Source organism: Maylandia zebra, linkage group LG12, assembly GCF_041146795.1.
Source record: "Maylandia zebra isolate NMK-2024a linkage group LG12, Mzebra_GT3a, whole genome shotgun sequence".
NCBI classification, from domain to species: Eukaryota; Metazoa; Chordata; class Actinopteri; order Cichliformes; family Cichlidae; genus Maylandia; species Maylandia zebra.
Window position 1 is genome coordinate 30895673 of NC_135178.1, and position 24053 is coordinate 30919725.

The 24053-nt window shown below is 39.6% G+C and overlaps 2 protein-coding genes across 4 annotated transcripts; one reads left to right on the forward strand and one right to left on the reverse strand.

Moving 5' to 3' along the window:
• Positions 1–1895: 1895 nt before the first annotated feature.
• On the reverse strand, positions 1896–6429 carry LOC101475054 (flavin reductase (NADPH)). Of its 2 annotated transcripts, none has more exons than XM_004575636.5 (5): positions 6367–6429; positions 3419–3586; positions 3130–3331; positions 2674–2838; positions 1896–2443 (listed from the first exon to the last, which is right to left on the reverse strand). In XM_004575636.5, the coding sequence occupies exons 2-5, from the start codon at positions 3551–3553 to the stop codon at positions 2286–2288; spliced, it is 660 nt and encodes a 219-aa protein (XP_004575693.3). In that variant the 5' UTR covers positions 3554–3586; positions 6367–6429; the 3' UTR covers positions 1896–2285. The 2 variants fall into 2 exon arrangements, with proteins under 2 accessions (XP_004575693.3, XP_004575692.3); XM_004575635.6 differs by lacking the exon at positions 6367–6429 and adding an exon at positions 3844–4148.
• Positions 6430–7310: 881 nt separating this feature from the next.
• On the forward strand, positions 7311–20375 carry ppef2a (protein phosphatase with EF-hand domain 2a). Of its 2 annotated transcripts, XM_076891070.1 has the most exons (17): positions 7311–7501; positions 8269–8337; positions 9467–9594; positions 9691–9745; positions 9834–10009; positions 10183–10297; positions 10589–10635; positions 11171–11337; positions 11431–11467; positions 12159–12308; positions 12400–12738; positions 13961–14146; positions 14309–14451; positions 15045–15151; positions 15844–16010; positions 16807–16894; positions 17810–20375. In XM_076891070.1, exons 2-17 carry the CDS (start codon positions 8277–8279, stop codon positions 18061–18063), a joined length of 2220 nt encoding a protein of 739 aa, XP_076747185.1. In that variant the 5' UTR covers positions 7311–7501; positions 8269–8276; the 3' UTR covers positions 18064–20375. The 2 variants fall into 2 exon arrangements, with proteins under 2 accessions (XP_076747185.1, XP_076747186.1); XM_076891071.1 differs by lacking the exons at positions 7311–7501; positions 8269–8337 and adding an exon at positions 8409–8493 and having other exon boundaries at positions 16807–16889; positions 17805–20375.
• The last annotated feature ends 3678 nt before the right edge of the window (positions 20376–24053 follow it).

Consider the following 24053-nt stretch of genomic DNA (forward strand, 5'->3'; position numbering starts at 1 on the left):
TCTAGGCCTCGAGGGCCTGTGTCCTGCAGGTTTTAGACATCACCTTGGGTCAACACACCTGAATAAAATGATTAGTTCATTACCAGGCCTCTGGAGAACTGAGACATGCTGAGGAGGAGCTGTGTTGGATCAAGGACACATCTAAAACCTGCAGGACACCAGCCCTTGAGTTCCCCCACCCCTGCTTTAGAACATTGAGAATGTAATCCTTTTTCTTTATGTGGCATCTGATTAAAACAGCTGATGTCATCCTCATCTGCGTCCTCTCACAGAGTCAGAGCCAAACTGACTCAGTTTTTTTCATTTATCAGCTGAATCAGCAACGCAGTCTCCAGTACTGATAACTGTTTTGTTTTTTATCTGCAAGAGGAAGGTTTTTACTCATGTGAATTTACATAGTTGAAGATGCTAAGATTCTTGCTTTTGTTGAGAGTGACCACAATGGACAAGATTAGAAATAAGTATATCAGAGAAACAGCTCAGGTTGAGTTGTTTGAAAAGAGATTGATGGTTAGAACCAATGACTGTGGAGTCAGTGATTCAGACATCTGGAGAGGAGCGATGGTGGATAGACTGGACAAAGGATGTTGAGGATGGAGCTGCCAGATGGGAGGAAAAGAGTAATACCACAGAGAAGGTTTACATCTCTTTACTTTTTTTTTTTTACATTGTAGTCAAACTGTGTTAATAATTACTTTTAATAGGTAAATGTGAAAATGAAAAACAAACCTTAACACGAACTTGACACTGGGAAGTTATATCATCATTCAAAAACAAAAAAATGAAGTGAGGCTTTTCTTTTTCTACTTCGGTAAGTAGAGTGGGTCCGGTCTACATGTGAAAGTGTGCCTGGACAAGATACAGTAACCACCAGAGTGAGAAGGTGTGTCTGGATTCTGGACCAGGTGCTTAGCTATGAAAAGCATTTGAACGATTGCTTGTGACTGGGTTGGAAACTCTGGAATTCTTTTCCTTAAGGTTTCTGGTAACTTGCCAGTTTGCTTTTATGTAAGCAGGTAAAAAAAACAAAACAAAAAAAACCCCCCACCTCATGTGAGTGGCCGAATATGAAACACTCTCTTACTCCTGCATACAGCTCACAGCCACATCCTCACTTAAAAAAAAAAAAAAAGCAGTAGTGAAAACTTTCGCTGGAATCAACTTCTTCAAAAACACGACGCTGGGTGCGACTCTGCAACTAAAACTCATACAAGCAACAAATAATTTTCTCTGATAAGAATTCTCAACTCAGGATTTCATTTAACCTGATATTTCCTAAATTTGCTCCTTGTATTTGAACTTCTAGCACAAATATTCCTTCACCCTTTTCAGAACTGTTCATTTCACACAACTTGTACAGTACTTTTATTTCTTTTTTTTTTTTAACACATGCACTTGGTGATAACCTGTCATTACTTTTTTTTTTTTATGGACACGACCTGTAAGAGTCAAGTAACTTTGCTTTACTTAAAACTACTAGATGTGGCACAGCACTGCCATCATGTGTCTGACAGTGCAATATGCATGGGAAGGCACTCACAGTTAGTCACTGGTTTTCACACACACACACACACACACACACACACACACACACACACACACACACGCACGCACGCACGCACGCGCGCGCACACACACACACACACACACACACACACACACACACACTTACACACTTTTTTTTTTAAAAAAGTAAATAAAATAACATTGATCAGTTAGACAGTTATTTCTACTAGCAACTCTTTTTTCCTAATAGGCACTTCACCCCAGTTAGACCAGTTATTCCAGCTTCAGCGGAATCTCACCATGAAGATAGCTCTGGCTGTGTTTACAATGGATACATTGCCATGCTTGGAGGCTTAAAAAAAAAACAATTTCAGATGGGTTGTTCTTACTAGATTTCAGGGGGACTTGCTATTTTATTAAAGCTAAGTTTAAGCCAAGCTGTAAACATAGTGCTGTTTGATTATAGGAGAAATCAATCACGATACTTTACCCACATAAACTATAAACATACTCCCATCTTATGAAGCAAAGCTTCATTAAGAGTTGTGCCTATAGATCGTTGCTTTATATGACTGAATAAAAGCACTAAATTTGTAAAATGCAAATACAAAACAATAGATTCAACTGCATTAAAAAACTGAGGACTACAACTTTAATTATTTAATGCACCAGACGCTGAATGCTTCACTGTAAATATTGCAAGATTAATATCCCCGAAAAATGTCTCCCTGCATGGATACAGCCAATATGTTGGAGCACAGAGCCTGGCTTCTTCTTTGTTATTTAGTAGTGATGGCGACTCCCTTCTTGACCCAGGCGTTGCTGTTGAGCAGAGAGAGCATGAAGCGAGCCACGTCTCCTCTTCCTACTGCGCTGCCTGGAGGTTGACCATTGTTGTCAGGCACAAAGTATCCCTCATGGGTTAGAAACTCTTGAGCTGTAAAGGACAAAAAGAATACAACAGCCAGATAGTAAAAAACCTAACAGTTTGTCCAGTTACATGCTTGAACTCCATGATTTGCTGATCTCAGAGAAATTATACAAAGCAAAGTGAGACTATGCACTAAGGCAAAATAGATCCCACTAAGTCAGAAAGCTTCCACTGAATTAAGCTCCGCCATTCTCTGTTGACACCCCCTACCCATGATGCAATCCGTCTGCTTTTACCTGTGGCCGGAAGGTTCTTGAGGCCAGGTGGACGCACCACAGTCCAGTTGATGTCCTCCGTCTTCTGCAGAAGCTGCTCCATCTCATACATGTTGCTGAGGACACTTCGGATTAATGGCAGCAGGAGGAATCTGATCAGGTATGATGACTGAGTTCCAGAGTTTGCTGAAAAAAGTAAATCAAAAACAGTGAACAGCCTGAGCCACAAAAGCCAAATAACCTTCAAAGCCCAAGTTTTTGAAAGTGCCTCCATCCGTTTTCTTAGTGACATATTCAGTTCAGGCTCATGACTCAACGTAGCCTATGTTCATAAATCAGCTAAAAAAGAAGCTTTTAATCATTTGACTCAAAGCCAAACCTTGACACCTGTCCTTCACATTTTGGGAAAGCAAGTTCAGAAATATCAGTTACATTAAAAAACAAATCTAAAGGGCCACATCTGTGTGATGCACTTACGCTCTGTGTACCAGGAGGTCATGGTGATGATCCTGTTCACCTGGGTCTCTTGCATCGCACTGACCATAGCAGTCATGGACCGAGTGTAGCCTGTCACCCCGGTGAAGAAGGAGGCTGGGAAGCCGAGGCAGGACATGACAACATCCTGGTCTTTGAAATGAGTCTTCATACTGTCTGCCGAGAAAATATCAGCCGTCACCACCTGGAAAACAGTTACAAGACTGACTGTTAAAATGTGCATGATTACTTTTGTTGATTGCACGTAACAGAGCTTAAAACAGATAATTGCCTTGAGATTCTCATGAGTCACGGTGAGCTTCCCCGGGTTCCTGACGAGGGCTGTGACCACGTGGCCTTGCAGCAGGGCCTGGTTGACCAGATACTGTCCAGTCTGCCCAGTGGCTCCCACCACAGCGATCTTCATCCTCTAACGCTTGGAGCCAAGTCAAGACTGCAACTAAAGCAGAACACAACGTTGTGAACGCTCTGATCGCTCAAACTAACAGCACTGAAGTTCCCTCCCCCTTTCACAAGCGTAATAAAACTACTTTTATCGTGCAATAAAAATGTCCTTTCAGAGAAATTTAGGTTTGTCATGTAACAGCTTGTCCTTGTGCATCACTAACCCCCCAAAAAATGAATGAATGAATGAATTACTACAATTCTTGATCTCTTAAGAGCTAAAATGAATGTGCAGTAAAGACAATCTGGCACCTGAAGTCAGAGCAGAAGATTGTGAAATCACATCTCCAGCCTGGAAACATGGATGTGTGTGAGAAAGAAAAGAAAGCATAATTTTTAAAAATTATTAAATCTGGTTGGATGAAAACGATGATATGATGATGAAGAGAGATGAAAACTTTCATTCTATCAGTCAAACAAAACTGCACATTGGTTCCCTTTGTTTTATCCAGACTGGGGTAAATGGATCATCTCCACTGCAGAGGATGATGATGAGGTTGTTGGTCAGATGCTCGCTGCAGAAACTAAGCCAATATTGTTGACTGAATTTCAACTGATGTTGTTTAGAAGATCATGACAAGCATCTCTGAGCTGATTCCTTGAAGCTATGTTAAATGAGCACTGTTTGCGGACAACACAGGCATTTTTGCAGTGAACCGTCTGTCCTCAGATTGTTGGCAGTCCTTTCATTTGTGGGTAATGGTGACGTCAAACACCATGCCGCTGCCACTAAGAATTAGTTCTTTGGTTTTTAACATTAGAGACAATTACAAAACAGAACTGTACTCAAGAATTCAACTTTTATAACTGCACCTGAGGCTGAGGCTTAAAAGTGATTTCAGTTTTAAAGCCACGTGGCATCCCAAAATGATGGAATAACTGGATTCTCTCAGAAATTAAGTAGAAGTATTTAAAAGAAAAAAGATTTAACTGGTGGCCACAACACAGAGCTTTAGGGGTTAGGTTACATCCCGTGCTTATGTGTTGTTAGTGGTATGAGACATCTAGTGATCTAGCTTTAACTGTGTCCACATCAATTTTACTGTAAGTAACACTCATACCAACACCAGTGCATCAACACCACAAAAACCTGGAGATGACAAATTTGTTCACAGAGCTTTAAATTTTTTTTTAAAAAACACCAGCCATTTGGCTCTATTAATGGTCAGTACAAATGCAATCCAGTTTTGGTGTATTGCTTACCCTTTGTAGGAGTCGCAAGTCAAAAAAATCTTTATCGAGCATGCAGCAGCAAGATCCATATGAGCGACTCCAAATGGAGAGTGCATTTTTTGCATGAAGCACACCTGCAGTAACTCTTATATTCTAATTATTACCATTACAATTATTAATTACCTCCAGTAGGACTGATCAGGACCACAGCCTCTCTGCAGTTGTGTAACTCTGCAGCTCAAACAGGCGACCCACCCATGCAGACTCTAATTTTACCATTTTCCCTCATTCAACAGTTTTATATCAGTAGTGACTGTTCTATATAAACATTCATCAGTGACTTTAATATGTACACCACTCCAACTGCTTGTTAACACAGACATATGGCGCTGGATCGCCTGGCAGCCTTTAAAACAATTTCCCTTGGGATGAATAAAGTATTATCAATCAATCAATATATAAACAGCCAAACAATGGCTATAGAGAGAAAGAGAAACAGACAGGAAAGCCCAGCAATAAAAAAATAAATAAAAAAAAACCCTTTAAGGAAGCAGTAGGTGACAGTGGGAACGAAAAACTCCCTGTTAACAGGAAGAAACTTCCAGCAGAACAGGGCTCAGGTCATCTGCCATGACTGGTTGGGCTTAATGGACTGAACAGCCTGTAGAGTTTTGCCTGTGTGTGAGTCCTAAAGTCACTTTGTAATTTTTTCATAAACCACAACAGTTTCCCGCTGCAGTAGCTGCAATGACGCTGTGGGGCACTGCTTCTCCTGCTAAACACCTTAACCCTATGCCGCTAAATTAACAAGTTCATTAATCAGCTCACATCTACAGTTTGCCTTTGTCCCGTCGCTCAGTAGTGAAGTGGATTATGAAATCATGCTACACGCCCAAAATTGAATAACAATCCTAAAAACAGCAGCTCCTACATTAAATTCTGATATGTTGACCTCCCTTAACAACAATACAGCGTTATAAAAAGCTTCCTTGTCTTCAAAGACACAAACAACTCAATTCAATTTTATTTATATAGCGCCAAATCACAACAAACGTCGCCTCAAGGCGCTTACAACAGAAACAGCGATCCAGGTGCTGAGAAAATGATACCTACACTACCAAAAACATCGGGACACGTGATTACTTTTATGATCTTTTATTCTTAAGCCCTTTTCAGTGGATTAACTTTTTAAGAGTCCACACGCTGTAAACTCTTTAATGTTTGACTCAACCATGCTGATAGCACCAGGGCAATATAACCTCTTACATAAAGCTAAAAAAAAAAGTGGGAAACAGCCTACGCGGCTGTGACTTTCAGAAACATGTTGGGACTGCGGGGCTTTTGTATTCAATGTCTTTAAATGCCTATTAAACCGGAAACTGAGGGAATAACTGCCACCCTGAACCTTTATGATCTCTAATGTTACACAAACCAGTAGCTGCATTTCCGCTTTTGCTATGTCTTTGTTTTCTTCATTTATTCATTTAGAGGCAAAAAAAAGAAGAAAAAGATTTAGCGCAAAACACCACGAGCCAAATTAACCCAAATTATTAGTCTGTTGTCATGCAGCATGCAGAAAAGGACGTTTAGCTCCTCACTCACCTGCGTCATTATGAAAGCGTCCCGTGAGGGAGGCGTTCAAGAGCGAAAGCGTTCAGCTGCGTTGTAATTGTTTATCCTCAACCCAGATTTAAATGTTTTGTTTTGACGTTATATAGAGGGAGATAACATGACCCCCTCAAAGCTAATGTCGAAGTTATAGTTAGAAAGTTAGTGTAAATATTTCCAATGACTACAAGTACAAATTTCGCAGTAAATACTTCTAAAATGTAACGTCTGCTTGGTTTTTTAAAACCCAAATCAAACATCTTCGACTTTAAGATATTTTCTTGTGAAAAACAAAAGCTATAAAGTCAGCAGAAATTTGAACCAGAAATGATTTTTGAAAAACGAATTTATTCTTCGGTGCTCTATGCTGATGCTATTTATTCTAGGTTAAATCTATGCGTTGGGTATGGATGGTGTATAAATTTAGCCTTTATGTTCTTGATGCATACTCAATCATCCAGGTAAGTAAAACGAAACGTTTCGTCACTCATCCAAGTGATGACGCTACGTCCAGATGAACAGAATCAACTTTTGGAGATATGTTTTGTCACCACTTCAAAGGTTTAAAAAAAATTTAACATCCCACACACCAAAATTTTAGCGATCATAAAAAAAGGATCCGAGTTGAAGAAACTGTTGCGCTTGGGGGTTGAGTATTCAAGAAAACGGTCAGTGAAATCCAAAATAAAATCAAGTCAATGGTGAAGAATATTTGAATTTGTTTTTATCTACAGACATATCATCAGTAGGTGCTCACATGTAAACACAGACTTGGTCTCCTCTTGCCACCAATGTTTACCGCTGAAACCTTTCCATCTCCCTACATGAAGACCCATTTGGACCTATCAGGTCATTAGATCAGATTATCCACTTGTGGCTTTGTGCTTTGATTATGTGATCACACCAAGGGACTAAAGACTAAAGCAGCTTCAGCCACATTCCAGGAGAGCTGCATGGTCGGGGTTGCTTCATACATGAAGCTTCTGTACAATGACCGGTCTAACTGACATCTTGCTGCTATTCTGGTGAAGGATGCAACACAGCAAAGGGCTTTTTAAACACTCAAATGAACTGAAAGCTGACAGCCAAATAACCTGGGAAGTGGTGACTGGATAAAGAAGGTGACTGCGTAAGTAAGCAACGGATTTCAAGTTGTAATAGTTGAGTAAGTCTGTATAGATGGATTTCTACAGCAGCTAACTAAAAAGCAGGTTCAAACTGGGAAAAAAGATGCTAAACATCACAGTTTTGGTTCTTTTCTTATGGTCATATATTACTACATTTTGTATCCACGTTTGGCATAGAACAAGACTTTAATTTGTTCCTGAAATGTGATACAATATGAAATAATCAAACAAACCAAACCATTCAGAATTCAATGCTCATTGTTTTATTAGATTTTTTCCAAATTCTCAATGCTGATTTGTGCCAAATGGTTTCCAGCTGTGAAGGTATTTCTGCCTCCTTTTTTCCATAGATTGCTTTACATAACCCTTCGTAGAATTCAGACAAAACAGTCCTGTGTGGCAGGATTGAGGCCAACCAGCGGATAATGAGATTAAAAGGCCACAAAGTCGAACGAGTTCAGTGTCCTCCAGCTCTCTGCCTACTGCTGCTGCTTCTGAGCCATGCTCAGCATTTCTCAGTGTCAATGAAGGGGTGCCTTAGAGTTAAAAAAAAAAAGAAGCAGAGCTATTAAAAAACGTGCACGAAGCAGAGTAATGAACTTCTATCTCAGCCTGAGAACAATGTAGTGGCTTCAAAGCCTAAAACTCTTTAGTACTTAAGCAGTCCCGTGTAAATATGTGCTCAAGTATTATATCTAGCAGATGAATTACCCGAATGTACTCTGAATCCTTTTGCACTGATGAGATGATTGATTGGTCCTTTGAACAGGAACAGTCATGGGATGTGGCGTCACAAAGTCTAACCATCTCCACAAACACACCACATCCAGTGGAAGAGGTGATACGCATACACTGACATACATGGTCGATGACCAATCACGCTGATTGCAAAAGTTTTACTCTTTCCTGTTTTTCCTTATTCTGGCTCTTACGTGTTGTCTTTGTGTTTGTCCTTTGGTGTTTCTTTTTTCTCTGCTGCCTGCAGCTGTTACAAGTAAGCCACATCTGCTTGACCTTTTTTTGTCTTGTTGATGTTTCTGTTTGGCAGATGTTGGACATAAACTCAGACCTCTGGTATCTGGGTCAAGGTGGAAATATTTTTACTAAAAGTTGCAGATAGGATGTAGCTTTAATTGAAAAGTGGAGAAAGTAAACACCTGTATCTGTTTCTGATGATGGTTTTAAAGTCAACCATACAGATATAAAACTGCCACTATGCCTTTTTTAAAATTTAACAGTAACTTTACTCTTAGATTACTTGTAGAAATTCATTGCTAAGTGTTGGTTCAGGGAAGTTAGGAACAAGTTATCCAGCTAAACTGTTTGTTCCTCCAATCTGAATGGAAATAAAAGTGTTCCTGAAGTCCTTTAAGAGTATTTCAAGGTAAAAAAAAAAAAAAAAGGATCTGAGATAATTGGAAGAACAGGGTATCGGACACCTATAACTCCAGCTTTAACTCACATTTGGTTGAGTTTTGGTGCCAATACTTAGTTACAGTTAGGAAGAAAAATATTTGTTTCAGAGGAGAAAAAGATCCTAACTTGTGTTAAAATTAAACCTTTTTCAATGTTAAACTAATTCAGAAAGAGACATTTTCTGGGTATCTAATGCGCTGAATTCAGCCCCATCTAAAGGTGATGACACCACATCCACTATAGTACCGCTATAGTATAAATACCCTTGTTTGGCCTCTTGGTTTATCCTCCAAGCACTATTTGAGAAGTCAGTTTAAAGCTTTCTCTTGTAACTTGAATGCACATCAGGAAATAAAAGTCTTAGAATTGGTAGTCAAGTCTAATAATACAAAAGTGTTTTGAAATTTTGCCTGCTTTGCTTTAAAAAGGTTTTAAAAACAGCAGATTTTTGTGTTGCAGCGCCTCTTATACTGTGTGTGTCAATAGTAGCATGTGAAAAAAAATGATTAAAATGTGAGGTTTTTCTTGATCACATGTGTTCTGTGTTTCAGCCATAAGAGCTGCCATCCTGATTCAGCGATGGTACCGTCAGTACGTCGCCCGCACAGAGATGAGGCGGAGATACACCTGGAACATCTTCCAGTCCATCGAATACTCTGGAGAGCAGGCCCAGATCAAGGTGAGAAACTGCTGCCACAAACCAGTCGAGACCTGAGTGTTTAATAAAAAGCAATTAACAAAAAAACTACAACCTTTTTGTCTCTTTCCTGTGCAGCTTTATAATTTCCTTGGCTACCTCATGGACAATTTCACACCATCGAGCAATGAACGTAAGACTTCTGCATTTATTCTGAGTTTGTTTTTGTTTTTTTCCTCTGTAAATCAAATCTCTGAGTTTGAACCATCTCCACCTTGCAGGAAATTTGATCTCGCACATCTTCAGAGAGAACGAGGTCTGCCGGGACGCAGAGTGGGAGAGGTACTTCTGCTACAAGAACATCGAGGTGCCGGAGATTTACTCGGGACCTCATCTCACCTTTCCTCTGACGGTAGAGGAAGCAGTCGGTCTGGTGGAGGCTTTCAGGAATAAGAAAGTAGGTCTTTTTGGAGAAAATGTTCTACATCCAAGTTCAGCACGTGCCATTAATTGACTGCATTGTAACGTAAAAAGCTTTATTTGCAGTGGTCCTAGTTATTTCCTATATGCTTATGACTTTGCTTTCTCTGTTTTGGAGGCCTTCTTGCTAACACGTTTCTCTCCCAGCAGCAGCTGCACTCACGCTACGTCCTTCAGCTCCTCTTGGAGACGTGGAAACTGCTCCGCATGTTGCCAAATATCAACCGTATCTCCACCTGCCACAGCAAAGAAATCACGATTTGTGGTATGATAAAGATATTCTTTGATAGTGGTGGTAAAGCACATGGAACTGATGAAATTTGGAAATATTTAGTAAAGACAATGAAAAATCAGAGAAGCGTTAAAATGTTAGTCTTGTTTTATTATAAGAAACTGGACTTTGGTCAATTCTGCTGGCCAACAGAAACCATTGTTTCATAGTGGAAGAGAGTGAAACATTAAAGTTGCAGAATTTAAATTAAAGTATAGATACAAATTAAGTGTGCTGTAAATTCCAGTCATTTTTAAGCCAGCCCCTTCTGTCCTGTTGTTACAGGTGATTTGCACGGACAGCTGGAAGACCTGCTGCTGATTTTCTATAAGGTATGAAAACTTAAACATTTTGAATGTGCTGAATTAATCCCATCTTTGAACCCAGAATAATGATTTTTTTCATCTGATGAGCTTTAGATACCATTTTAAAAAATGGAATTTACAAATCACGATTATTAAAATCAATAAAAATTCATCATTTTCATTGCTATCACTGCTTCATCTTCAAACCTGCTACATATGTTCAAGATAATTTAAGGATAATTTTCCAAAAATGTCCTTAAAAAATGTTTTTGTGTAGTTAAATAATTTAAAAAAGATTAATATATATAATTTTAAACTCCTGAGAATCTAATGATTTTCATGTTTTGCATTGAGGTGCTGTAATCAGAGTATTTGATGTGCTTCTTTGATTAACTTCTTTGTCAGTTAATCAGGTGGTTTTAGTTTCAGTTTACCTGCAGCTTTTTTTGCATCAGTGGTTTAATCTACTGTTTGGTTTGTTTGTATGTGGTTGATTTTTTTACACTTAAACTGCGGCTTGTCCCTTTAACTGTGCACTCCTTCGATCTTGTTTACGTGACAGAACGGCATGCCGTCCTTAGAGAAGCCCTATGTGTTTAATGGAGACTTTGTGGACAGAGGCAGGGACTCTATTGAGATCCTCCTCATCTTGTTTGCATTCCTGCTCGTTTACCCAAGTAATGTCTACCTGAACAGAGGAAACCACGAGGACCACATAGTCAACCTCAGGTGAAATTAATAAACATACACCACGTGTATGTATACACAAATTCATCTGTTGTCATTCAAACTTTTATTTCTTTACTCCTCTGGATGGTTTAGGTACGGCTTCACCAAGGAGGTGTTGAATAAGTACAAGGTAGGTTCATCTCATGCAAACCTGCACCTCCTTATCGCTGCTTTTCTAGGCAGCAGCAAATCAAAACTTACGTGGTTACCTTTACCCATGCCTTCCCAGGAAAGCTCAATCTAAACCAGTGTCTTATGTACATAAGACCAGTCACTCCTCCGCGTTGCTAAGAGGATTTACGGTCATTAAAGAAGGTGACATCTGGTCTCTGTTGAGTCAGGGGGACTGAGCTGGTCCAAAGACTGACAGAAGGAATACAAAAACAAAACAGAGGTTTCCTTACTGCATGCTGTCTTAAGTTACAGTGCAACATCTCAGTCACACACAGAAATAAACTAGTTTTGTCTAAGGGTTCTTTGTTCCCACTGTTCCCAGTTGCAGGTGGATTAACCAACGGTAGATGGTTGGGTTTCTATATATAAAGCACTTTGAGATGATTAAGGTTGTGATTTGATGCTAAAGTTAGACAGATACTGTGGGTTCATTCAATCTTATCAACAAATGGAGTTTAATTTTTGTAAACTAAAACTGAAAATTTCATTATTTTTAAGCATCTCCTTGTTAATGTAACTTTATAAACTCTTCACAAACATGTTACCGCTTAGCAAACTGACTTTCTGTCTGCAAGGAGAGCAAAAACAAAGGAGAGAAATAAAAAAGCACTAACTGAGTAACTTTTGCTGATTGTGTTTTACATCAGATGCACGGGAAGAGGATCCTGAAGCTGCTGCAGAAGATTTTCAGCTGGTTGCCATTAGCAACAGTGATCGACCAGAAGGTGCTGGTCCTCCACGGGGGGATCTCTGACTCCACGGACCTCGGCGTCCTCGCCAGAGTTGACAGACACATTGTGAGGAACCAGCATGTGATGAGTAAAGCTGTTATTTACTCATCACTATCCTTGCAATGTGTGTAATCTGTGTTTTCCTGTTTTCCTTCAGTACATCTCGGCTCTGAGACCTCCGAAGAAGAGACACCACAGCTTGGCGGGAATATCCATCGACTCGGACGCAGATGTGGACACCGCAGCCATCAGCAGGGTCTTCCAGCGCCGGGCCTCTTTCACGTATCCCAAACCCATGGGAACCCGATATTGCTTCCAAAATCGTTCGCTGCAGGACTTCTCGGATCGGATCAGAGTGAACATGGAGAACCAGCTGGAGCTCAGCAGGAGGGAAGAGCCAACTCTGAACGCCCAGATCAACAAACCGGAGCAAGAATCTCTGTGTTTGTCCACCGACTCTGTCAGCAGTGACAACACCGTGGATGAGTGGAAACAGGCGAGTATGGAGCAGAGATGTTTTCTTAGAAGCTGCTAAGTAAACAATGAGTCTTTTGTGTCGGTGTTAGAACGAAATCAGTTTTATTATTCCCAAACTAGAAAAATGTAAACAAGCCAGATGTTTAACGGGAGACAGCTGAAACAGGGGGAAAAAACCAATCCACTACAAAATCCACTTTCTTTGTGTATTTCTCACATGTGCATGCTTCAAATTCTTTTAAAAAACAGACAAAAAAAACCCAATTTAATAAAAATATGTCTTTTTTAAAATGATGATGGGAAGAGAAAAAGCTAACCAAATCTACCAGACTCCCACCCTGATTAAATCATGAAGTAACTGTGATTAACCACATTTTTCACATTCACTAGCCACACTCAGGCCTCATTACTGCCAAAATGAAGGTTTTAGAGTGGCCTCGTCAAAGTCTGGACTTACATTGAAATGCTTTGGCATAGCCTTAAACTTTCCAATTTGGCAGAATTTCAAAAATTCTGCAAAGAAGAGTGGGCCAAAATTCCTCCACAGCAATCTGAAAAACTTGTTTCCTTGATTGCAGGTCATGCTGGTGAGGACGTTAGATTAGATTAGATTTAGGGGACAACTACTTTTTCATGTTAGGTTGGTAGGTTTGGATAGCTTTTTTTTTTCCTTAATAAATATTACTCTATTTACTCTTGTTGCCTTTGTCTAATATTACAATTCGTATGATGTGAAGCATGTAACTGTGACAAATTGTAGTAAGATTTTAGTAGTTTTACTCCCATGTATATTAAACAATGAAATAAATTCCCACCAGTCTAACCTGACCACAAACTCACACTCTTCACATATTTTTATACTGACTTACTATTTGTCAGAAGTCGTGACCTTTCACCTCACTCCTGCTCAAGTTATAGCCTGAAAGACAAACAGACAGTAATCAACGCTCACCTAACAGGAGGTGCTGTGTGTTGCCTGCGTAAGACTTCAGAGGCTGTAATCCCCCACGTCACTAATCTCTCTGCTCTGACTTCAGTCTACTCTTAAAAACTGGCTAGCTTTTTCCCCAGCTGGTGTTTCCACAGGTTTTTTTCTGACTCTTCTGTTTTATTTTTTATCTTATTTAATGTTTATCTTTTACTGAATAGCAGACAGTAAAGTTGGACTACGCACCAATGCTAGAAATGGTTATTAAATATAGTAGAGAAACTTTAAGACTTTGAGTTCTTTGTCCTACCAGATCCTGGACCTGCTGTGGAGTGACCCGATGACTCAGGATGGATGCATACCCAACGAGGTGAGGGGTGGAGGCTGCTACTGGGGCCCTGATGTCACCGAGGACTTCCTGAACAGACACAATCTGCAGCTCATCATTCGCTCCCATGAGTGCAAACAGGAGGGCTATGAGTTCTGCCACAACCGTAAGGTCAGCTCAGTAATCCTACAGCTCGCTGTCTAAATTCAGTACTTTAAAACCAAAATCAGCCTCACTCTAAAGTATCATATGTACCATAAACCTCTCCCCTGATCAGCATCAGTGTTTCCTTCCTCTTCAGTGACAGGTTTGTCCTTTCTTTCATTCACCCAGGTCCTCACTCTGTTCTCTGCCTCCAATTACTATGACGTGGGGAGCAATAGGGGGGCTTACGTGAAGCTGGGCCCTGACCTTGTGCCTTATTTGATTCAATATCAGGCCAGCAGCATGACGAGAGAGCTCACTGTGAGACAGAGGTACTACTAACACTCACTTCATTAGATAAATTCTTCATTATCAGATCATCTCTTCACTTAATTCAAACTTGGTTTAGTCTTAAAAGGCTAGAGTAGCTTTGCATAATTCACTGATCAAAATAATCCTTATATTGATTATGCAGGGCCTTGGTGCAGAACCTCAGTTCATCCATAGTCTGAAGCAGACCTTCAGACCTCTGTCCACAGTCAGAGATGTGTGCCAGAGCCAAGAGTAGAGAGAGTAGAAAAAACTGTTTGCTATGGACCCGTTAAAGCAGACTGAAGCCTGAGATACACTAACTTTCTAATGTCAGACTTTGGCCACATTTAATATGACTAGCATCCATTATAACAGAATACACAGGCCAGATAATAAGGGGAAGTACAATAGGCTCCCTTTAAACAGACAATAAGGAAGCTTTATGAAACTAGTGGTTTCCGCATGTCTACACAGCTTATCTACATTATTAACTTTAAAAATTCACAAATTAAGCACCTGAAATGTTTCTGACGTTGATGAGAAACCGTTTTTGCCTCTTTCTTTGATAACCATTGTTTGCCACGCTGTTGTGTTTGCCGTTCGTCACCTGCAGTGTTGGGCGAACCGAGCGCTCAGCTCTCAGAGTCCTGAGGGAGCAGCTGTTTGCGCACAAGTCTGACCTCCTCTGTGCCTTCAGAAAGTTTGACAGCGAGAACAAAGGTGTGTGTAGTTTGAGTTTCATAAACTGATTCATTCCTCATCAGATCAGTCTTTACTTTTTGTTGCAGATCTTTCCTTCTTTTTTTCCCATGTAGTTCTCAAGAGATATTCACTTGCTGGAAAGAAATATGAGCCCACACCTTTGTGTTTGTGTGGAACATAATGATCCCCGTGCAGGATGAAAACAACGTGTGGGCTGGGTGAAAGTCTAGCTCAGAAGATTTCAGAGTTTCACAGAAACTTCTGTTTCAGGGATTTAATTTCACTTACAATAGACAAACAGCTTTGCCTAACACAAAATAGTGTGAAAAAAAAGGTACTTGGATGGATGTTGTTGGACTTTTCAACATATTTTTGGATAAGCAAACATTTGATTCTCTTTGAAACACAGCCTACAAGTAAAGGTAGTTTATTAATTATTTTACACACAGAATTGGAAAAACTTGAAAACAGAACTGAGTTAGCTTTTGGTTAGCTCTCACAGTCTTCCTGATGCAGAGAAAAAGCCTGCTGTTTACATTTTCTGGGCTTTAATGTGTCACAAAATAACAAAGTATAATATTTTAGTGTGAATGTTTTCAAACTGTGTGGCAAAATACTTCTTAGATATAATCAAGACAAGGTAGACAGTGATCAAACTTGGATTAGAGCTTTGCGCTCTTATAATTAGTATGACCTTTCACCTCTATTAGGTCTGCTGTCTCTGAACGACTGGGCCTCTGCAGTGGAGAGTGTGATGCATCTGGATCTGCCCTGGAGGATGCTTCGCTCTCAGCTGGTCACCTGCAAGAACAGCGAAGGCACGATAGACTACTACGAGTGGTTCAACGAGCTTGCCATCACAGGATCCAAAACAGATGTAAGAACTCACCGGCTCTGTCTTAGCTGATGTAGCAATGTTTACATGAAAATGCAATAATGTAATATGGAGAAACTTTAGAAAAGGGATCTTTATACCGAGATTCAGGGAGTTGTAGAGAAGTAGAAAAGATAAATTGCCCTTCCACCCTTGAAATTGGTTAAATGGATACAAAGGAACATTGATTTGTGTCCTTTTCCTGGCACGGTGTGTATTCCGTGGCGTCATGCTGCTGTCATGTGTTGTTGACTTAAATTATTTGTAAAGGATACACCTGTGTATCATCGATTACAGGTTTCCTTGTAACCTTCCTGTCTACCCAAGTAGAATGAGTTAGGAATGAGTTGCTTCAAGATGGCACAGTGAGATAGATTTCCAGGTCACAGGCAGGAAAACAGGGGAGGCGAGGATGGACAAAATAGGGAAATGAGACGCCCCTTGACACCAACTTGAGACAATAAATGTCAGAAGTCAATTAAGTAACGTGACCTCTTTCAGAACACTCTAGGATTGACCTTTGTTTTTGTTTTGCCTTTTGGGAAAAGGTGAAAACCTCCCTAAAGATGACTAAGAACATCTTTACCAGAATCCTAAAATTAACATCTGCGTGGGAATAAATCTTTTCAGTTGCCAGGTTGTATTCAAACAGAGTTTTGCTGCTTAAACAACATTATTTTTCTGACCAATCTGAAAGATGCTGCATATAAAATATCACCAGAATGCTGCAGATGTTCCTTTTTGTACTTTATTTGTGTTGTTTTATGAATATGAGACTTTCTTCTTTTGGTCTTTGCAGCATATTGACCAGAGTCTGCTGGAAACGTTGTATCGCCACCGCTCCACTTTGGAGACAATCTTCAGGATTGTAGACACGGACAACTCAGGTAAAACACCCACTGTTTATTGCTGTTCGATGCAGAAGCAAATCTGCTAATGGAATATATTACCCTTAGATTGCTCAGTTTTGCATCATTCCCAAGTAACAGCACAGAGAAAAAATACATGTTTAAGTCCTTTCTATCACACACATTCACACTCCAATGGATGAGCAACTTGGGGTTTGTATCTCGCCCAAGGATATTTGGCAAGCAGACTGGAGCAGCCAGTGATCAACCCACCAACTTTCTGATTAGTAGATGACCTACTCTACCTCCTGAGCTGCAACCAAATGCACTCAGTCAGAAATATAGTGATTATATAACTTCAATTAAATGTCAGTTTTTGCCTTAAAACATTTAATTTACTAATTACATAGTAATATGTGCCTAATATTAATATATAACAGGTGCCAGATTTAATTTCAAAAGACATGAAAGAAATACTTTTCTTCATTAAATAACTAAAATGTCTCTGTATGTATTGTGGCTTTGGATTTTTACCTTATTGAGATAATTGTTTTGTCATATTTACTCTGCACACTTTTCTCTTGATTTATTTGTTATATATTAGTTATGTTTAACTTAATTTTTAACTGCTGCCAAAGGAAAAAGGAATTACTTAACTTTTATAATCTACATAGATGATTGAGAGACGGAGTAAAGTGTGTCAGGGCTCTGATGTGTCTGTGGGAGACGTCTGCTGAGCTTAGCCTCTGTTAATCCACCTGTAGCGTGCGAAACAGGCAGCAGGAGGTTACAGTCGCCTGATTCCTAACGATGACTAACCCACTGATCTACTAGTCTTTTCATCCCGCCTCTCTGATCACATGCAAACACAGACAGCAACACTTTTCTTTAACAGTTTCTGCCTATTACTCCTTTTTGAACCTCTAATCTCCTCCTCCTTCTCCTCCACCTCAGGGTTCATCAGCATGCAGGACTTCCGTCAGACCTGGAAGCTGCTGAGCGTCTACCTGAAAATGGAGATCACCGACGAGGCCATCTCCGACCTGGCCGTCACAATTGACAGCAACCATGACGGCAGCATAGACATTGACGAGTTCATGGAGGCCTTTCGGCTCACGGACAAGAAGAGCCGGCTGGAACGAGGACGCAGCATGTTCATGGGCACGGCCTCCGACCTCACCAAGCTGGAGGGAGATCCCAACATTTGATGAAAAAGCGTGTTAAACAGATAGCTCGGCGTCCAGCAGAGGGGAGGAGAGGGAGCTGCAGCCAACGCAAGCTGCTTTTAATGACGCACATAAAGATGCAGGATGATGCTGAGCAACAGCCGCCTGGATCACAGGGGATTAGGAGGAGGTTAGAGGTCAGGGTGTTTGACGGCGAATGCTCATTCGAAGCGGAGGAAGTCTGGGCAAAACGCAGCAGCTTGAGCAACTCACGTCTCCTTTATATTCCTAAAATAGTCCAAAACTGAAAAACAAAAGGCATCTTATAGAAAATAACAATTTAATTAAATGCAAAAATGGGTGATTTTTGCATTTAATATTCACTGAATTTACGTTTAACAGCTTCAAATGTGACTCATGTCAACATAAAAAGATTCTCACACTCCAGATGTGTTAAAATGGACATGTAATGATCCTACTCGTGTGATGATTAACAGTTAAAACTGAGTAAAAGATGGGAAGGAGCACAGAAATAAGAATCCTTCAAATATATGAAGAAATGTGTTAAATATATAAAAAGTGCTTGCCAAAGGTTTTTGGGAGGTAGCTTATTGAAATAATTTTTCACATCATCTACATATTTTTTTTATGAATTTGTTGGATGTAGTGAAGAGGTATTTCAAGAAAAGGAGGAAGATAGGGTAACACATCATATGGATGGATGTTATCTCATGGTGGTGCCAGCTGAGAACGAGACAGGGTCTGGATGGTGGGGAACAGTTACCAGATGATTGGGAAAGAACAGACTCGCTAAAGGAGTCTCGGAGAGTAAGAAGAGGATGGAGGGAATGGAGATCAAGTGTACCGGTACAAGTTATTAAAGAACAGGGGAGCTGCAGTAACCACAGTGGGATAAGGTTATTGGAGACCATGAAGATGTGGGAAAGACTCTGGGGTGACTGTCAGTGATTTTTGCTTTGAGAGTGTTGATTGAGATGTATACAGGAGGTCAGAAGGAGTTGCATCTAGGAGGAATCCTGGAGAATTTTTTTTAAATATCTGCAACTTACTGGTGCCTTAGCAGCAGCAGCACTTGAAATGTCGCGTGGACTGATAATATTTTCTGTGAGCGTGGTGGGATTGCTCCTCCTGTCGGGCAGCAAACGAGCCCCCAACCCGTCCAGAATGGAGAACTCATGATTTTATTCATTTGACTCATAGGATGTATATCTACCTCCAGTTTCTGAAGTTTAAAGGTGTAGTCTGAGAATTTGGGAGTTATGCTTATTATGTTATCTCAGCTGAGCATAAAGACAGGAAATGGAAAGTAACAGCTCGCCTGCTCTCGCTATAAGGAAACCAAAATCACCTAAATTCACCCTAAAAACACACTCTGTAATGCCAAAGCTGAAGATGGTCACAATTTTGTAAGTTATGACATCATTACAGCTACATGTTCACAGAATAACCAGTTACTAATACTACTAACATGTTAAATTCAAAGTAGTGTAATGTTACTTTATCAAAAGTAACATTTTTACATTGTAAGTGTAACATATACACAACATTGTTCTGTAACACTGCAGTGACTCAGTGTGGGTTAGAAATAAGTGACTTGATATTTCAGCAGATGTAAGATGTTATCTGTGTGGGTGATATCTTCTGAAGATCAGTAACACATTTGTTTCTTTTATACAGTGTAAAAGATAAACATTTCTAGGCCTGTTGCAGACGGGAGTAATTTATTTCATCGGTGAGAATTAAAGTAAGAAATATGGTCCTGGGTGAATCCTGAAATGAATCCTGAATTACAGGAAAATTCTACAACAGCAAATATGGCATCAGAAACTTAACTTCCGGGAAAGGAAAAAGCTTTTTAAGGAAAGCTTTTTAACCCATTTTCATCAGATTGGACTGCTGATTGCAAACATGTAGTTTTTAATCCCGCCACTACCTTTAAAATTAAAGCTCATTTTAATTTTGCATTGCAATAACTGCATGAACAGGTGGCCAGAGGCATTTCAAGATAACTGTTGAGCCCTGAGAGAGCATACAGAGCAGGACAGCTGTTTTCAATCTTCATGGTAAGCTAAGCATCCAAATAGTAGTAGTGTTTAAATGATTGATCATTTTTTAACAGTAAATCCAACATTGTGCAGGACTTGTTCCGTCAAGGCGTGATGTATTTTTTAGTTTAATCTGTTGTTCCACATTTCTGAGTATTATCAATTGCAACTAAAAGAGTCAGTGAGTCCGTGTGAATGTGAATTTTACTGTCTTTTTTTCTAGTATGTTGACCATGTAAAACCTTTCCTGTAAATAAAAAAAGTGAGTCATGTCTTACTTTCATAAGACGTATGTGGAAAAAATGTTCAGTTGTTGCAGTTGAAGGTATGTAATTAGTTTCTAATTTGTTTAATTAAGGTAGCAGTTTTTTATTCATTTATTTCTCATCCTTATTATTTAAGAGCAAACATAAAACTCAAAATTTCCCTTGCAATCAATGGCAATTCTAGAAACCTTTGTCATTACTAAATGCTTTATTTTCTTTCTGCTCGGCCTATAGTTGCTGTTTGCTTGTGGGTCTCTCTGCTTTCAGTTTTGTATTTAATACCTGAAAAAACAGCTTCATTGGGTTGAGTTCAGGTGATTGACTTTGCCATTGAAGAATATCTCATTTTCTGCATTGTTTGGGTTATTGTCCATGTATACCTATCAGCTGTCACATTATCAGTAAACACCAGTTTCCACTGGTTCCACTGGCAGCTATACGTGCCCATGCCATAACATTACCTCTACAATGTTTGACAGACAACATGCTTTTCTTCGGATCATGGGCTGTTTTTTCTCCTCCCCCTCTTTCCTTTTTCCATCATAAAGGTACAAGGTAACTTTGATTTCTTCTGTCCAAACACTGTTTTTTGTTTTTTTGTTTTTTCCAGAGTTCTGCAGTTTCTTCTAGATGTTTTCTGGCAAAGTCCAATTTGACCTTCTTGTTCTTGTGGTTTGCACCTTTTTGAAAACTGGCTCCTTAGATGACTGTCGATTTTATAATAACATACCTAACTCCACAAGAGTTTTCTTGAGTTGTGAAGCTGATTTTAAACCTGGAAAGAATTCAGTTATTATTTCTTCTTTTTAAGACTTTACCAAGTAGCTAATTTCGCCACTCCTCAAATTTTTACATTTACCCTGTTAGGTTAGTTTTGTTTTTCCAGCCTAATGGTGGCCTCCATTACTTGGTCCTCATACTGAGGATTCCAGTGAAAAGCTACTAAATGAAACTTCAACACATGGAATCCACTCCAGATCTTTTATCTTCTTATCTTCCTAAGAACCAATAGAAAGGACACAATGAAAAGGATGGGTCTCATGTCTCTAGTCCACTAAGATAAAGTTCTTGTATAATTTAATACACTTTATTTTTTTTACTTGCATACTAGAAAGTAAAAATAGTCAAATCATATTATAGTTTTTAAACGATTGACTGAGTTCACAGAATCACCAGCAGGGGGCACAACAGACTAGAGTACAGCTTTTCCTGCACTGCTCGGCTTCTCAGGACTGAAGAAAAGTGGTCACTATTTAAGAGACAGGTGATTAACACAAGAGTAGGAGTCATTAGTTGGGAAAGCAAACAATGTTGGGATTAAAAGCTAACACACCCTGAAGTTGAGCTGCAGCAGCAAACAGTGAATTTTTGTGGTTTCACTCGCATTATCTCCCTGAGCCCTTAAAGCCAGGGCTGTAGCTTTCTGCTCTTTTAAGTGGGTGGATTTTCAAACAGGTCCAGAGCTGCCTGAAGTTTCACAAAACAAAGTGTACACGTTTTACCTGGAGGAGGACAATTTGGTTTTGTTTTTTGCCTTTTTTGCACAATGTTGCTGGTAATTAGACACACCTGTTCAACTCGGTGCATTCAGGTAAAGACTGCAGTCATCGTCGAGAAGTTCAAAATGAGCATGAAAGTGAGGCAGAAAGGCGATTTAAGTGACTTCTGGGATTTTCCTGCACAACCGTCACTACGGTTTACAGGAAATGATCACGAAAAAGAGGAAATATCCAATGAGCAGCAGTTCTCTGGGTAAACATTAAAATGAAAGAACGGGAAACTGGTTTGCTTTCACCTCTGGGCTGGAAAAATTGTACAAAAAAAAAGAAAGAAAGAAAAGAAATCAGCTGAGGTGGGAGTCACAGAATGATTTTGTGATCGATTTACATCATTTCCACAAGGGATCAATAAAGTATTCTGATTCTGATTTTTCATAGAAATAACTCATAATAAAAATGTATGGAATATATTTTGTTAATTAGAAAACAAACGTAGCGTTAGAATAATATATTTCTGTTTTTTAAATGTGTAAGCATCTTTAAAAGTCCTATGAAGCGTTGTATTAGGTTCATACTGTGAATAGTAAAATCTTAAAATGGGAGAAATAGATGTTCAGCACTCAACGCTTATATTCCTTGTGTAGTTTTAAGGGATGATCTTGACCACCATGAGCGATTGTGGCAAATGCTGAACATGTGATTGAAAGTCATGCAGCTGGTTGTGGAGCTTGTTTACAGTCTGTACAGTCCGCACTTTCTCCAATCACATGAAGAACTGTAGAAGTTCTCCAGGACAGAGGAGCCTACAAAAGCTTCTCCTGTTTTAAAGGATGGTCACGCCCAGTATTGGTTAACTTTGGTTTTCACTGTAAAAACATGTGAGTGATGACGTTATCCTATAATCGCAATTTTAAACATTTTAAAACATTATCCACTCCCCCAGAGACTGAGACTGAATGGTACCACCACCAATCCCAACACAGAGACCCTCTAACTAATGGGACAAAGCAGAAAGCAGTTAGACCCAGTTTTCCCAGAGTATTGTTCACAGTCTGCAGGTGGTCTTACAGTTGAAAAGCTTCTGGAGCTCTGGCCTAATGCACCATGTGAAAGAAAGACTCACAGTTTGATGGAGCATGTAGTGACGGGTGAGGTCGGCATGACAGATTTGCAGGTGGTTGACTATACTTTTAAGTAATAGTTAGTAACGGACACTTCGGTGTAGTTTCAAGTAATCCTAATATATCTGTCTAAACCCCCACACCATTACGCCACCACCAGCACAAAAACTCTGACCCTACCGTCTGAATGTTGCGGCAGAAGTTGAGATTTTTCACAAACAGTGTCCAGTTTTGGCGAGACTGTGTGAATTGTAGCATCAGTAGTGGCACCAGGTGTGGTCCTCTGCTTCTGTGTGTTCAGAAATGCTCGTCTGCATACTTTGGTTGTCACTATTGGTAATTTGAGTTACTGTTACCTTCCTATAAACTCAAAGCAGTAAAACCATTCTCTTCATCAACAAGGCGTTTTCACCCAGACAGTTGTCGCTCATTGGATATTTTCTCTTTTTCTAAATGATCATGTAGGAAAATTCCCGATCACTTTCCCTTCTCTTTCTGCTCAGTTTGAACTCAGGAGGCCGTCTTGACCATGTCTACTTGCCCAAATGGATTAACAGATAACAGATAGACCCAGTTTTGTGGGTTTCCAAGAAATGAGTCACCAAATAAACACTTTAATCAAAAACACCGAGTGTAACTGTAATTCAGCGGCTCACAGCTTTTGTTTTAATTCAGAAAGAAATTTTAGAGTCAAAACCAAAACTCAATTCACCAATTCCACAATCGGAGTATTCATCAGATTTTGCCAGTGTAGACTGTTTCTACACAGAACATTTCATGGTTTGTCCTTGATGTCTCACTGGTGTTTAATCTCTGGAGTGTTTAAACATTTCATTCTTTTTATTCTTCAATGAAGTAAAAAAAAAAAAAAACACCACACAAGTAAAATTAAACGTACACTAGCAACTTTTTAAACTCTAGATGTGCAAACTGTCACTTAAAAGTATCTTCTTTTATATTGATGTTCTCTCGTGGTTCACTTTCTTACTTTCTTTTTAAAATGTGTCTTTGCTCTGCTCGCTAACCTTTATCTTAACTGATGTTTTTAAGAAATAGTGAAAACTGTTATCACTTTTCTTT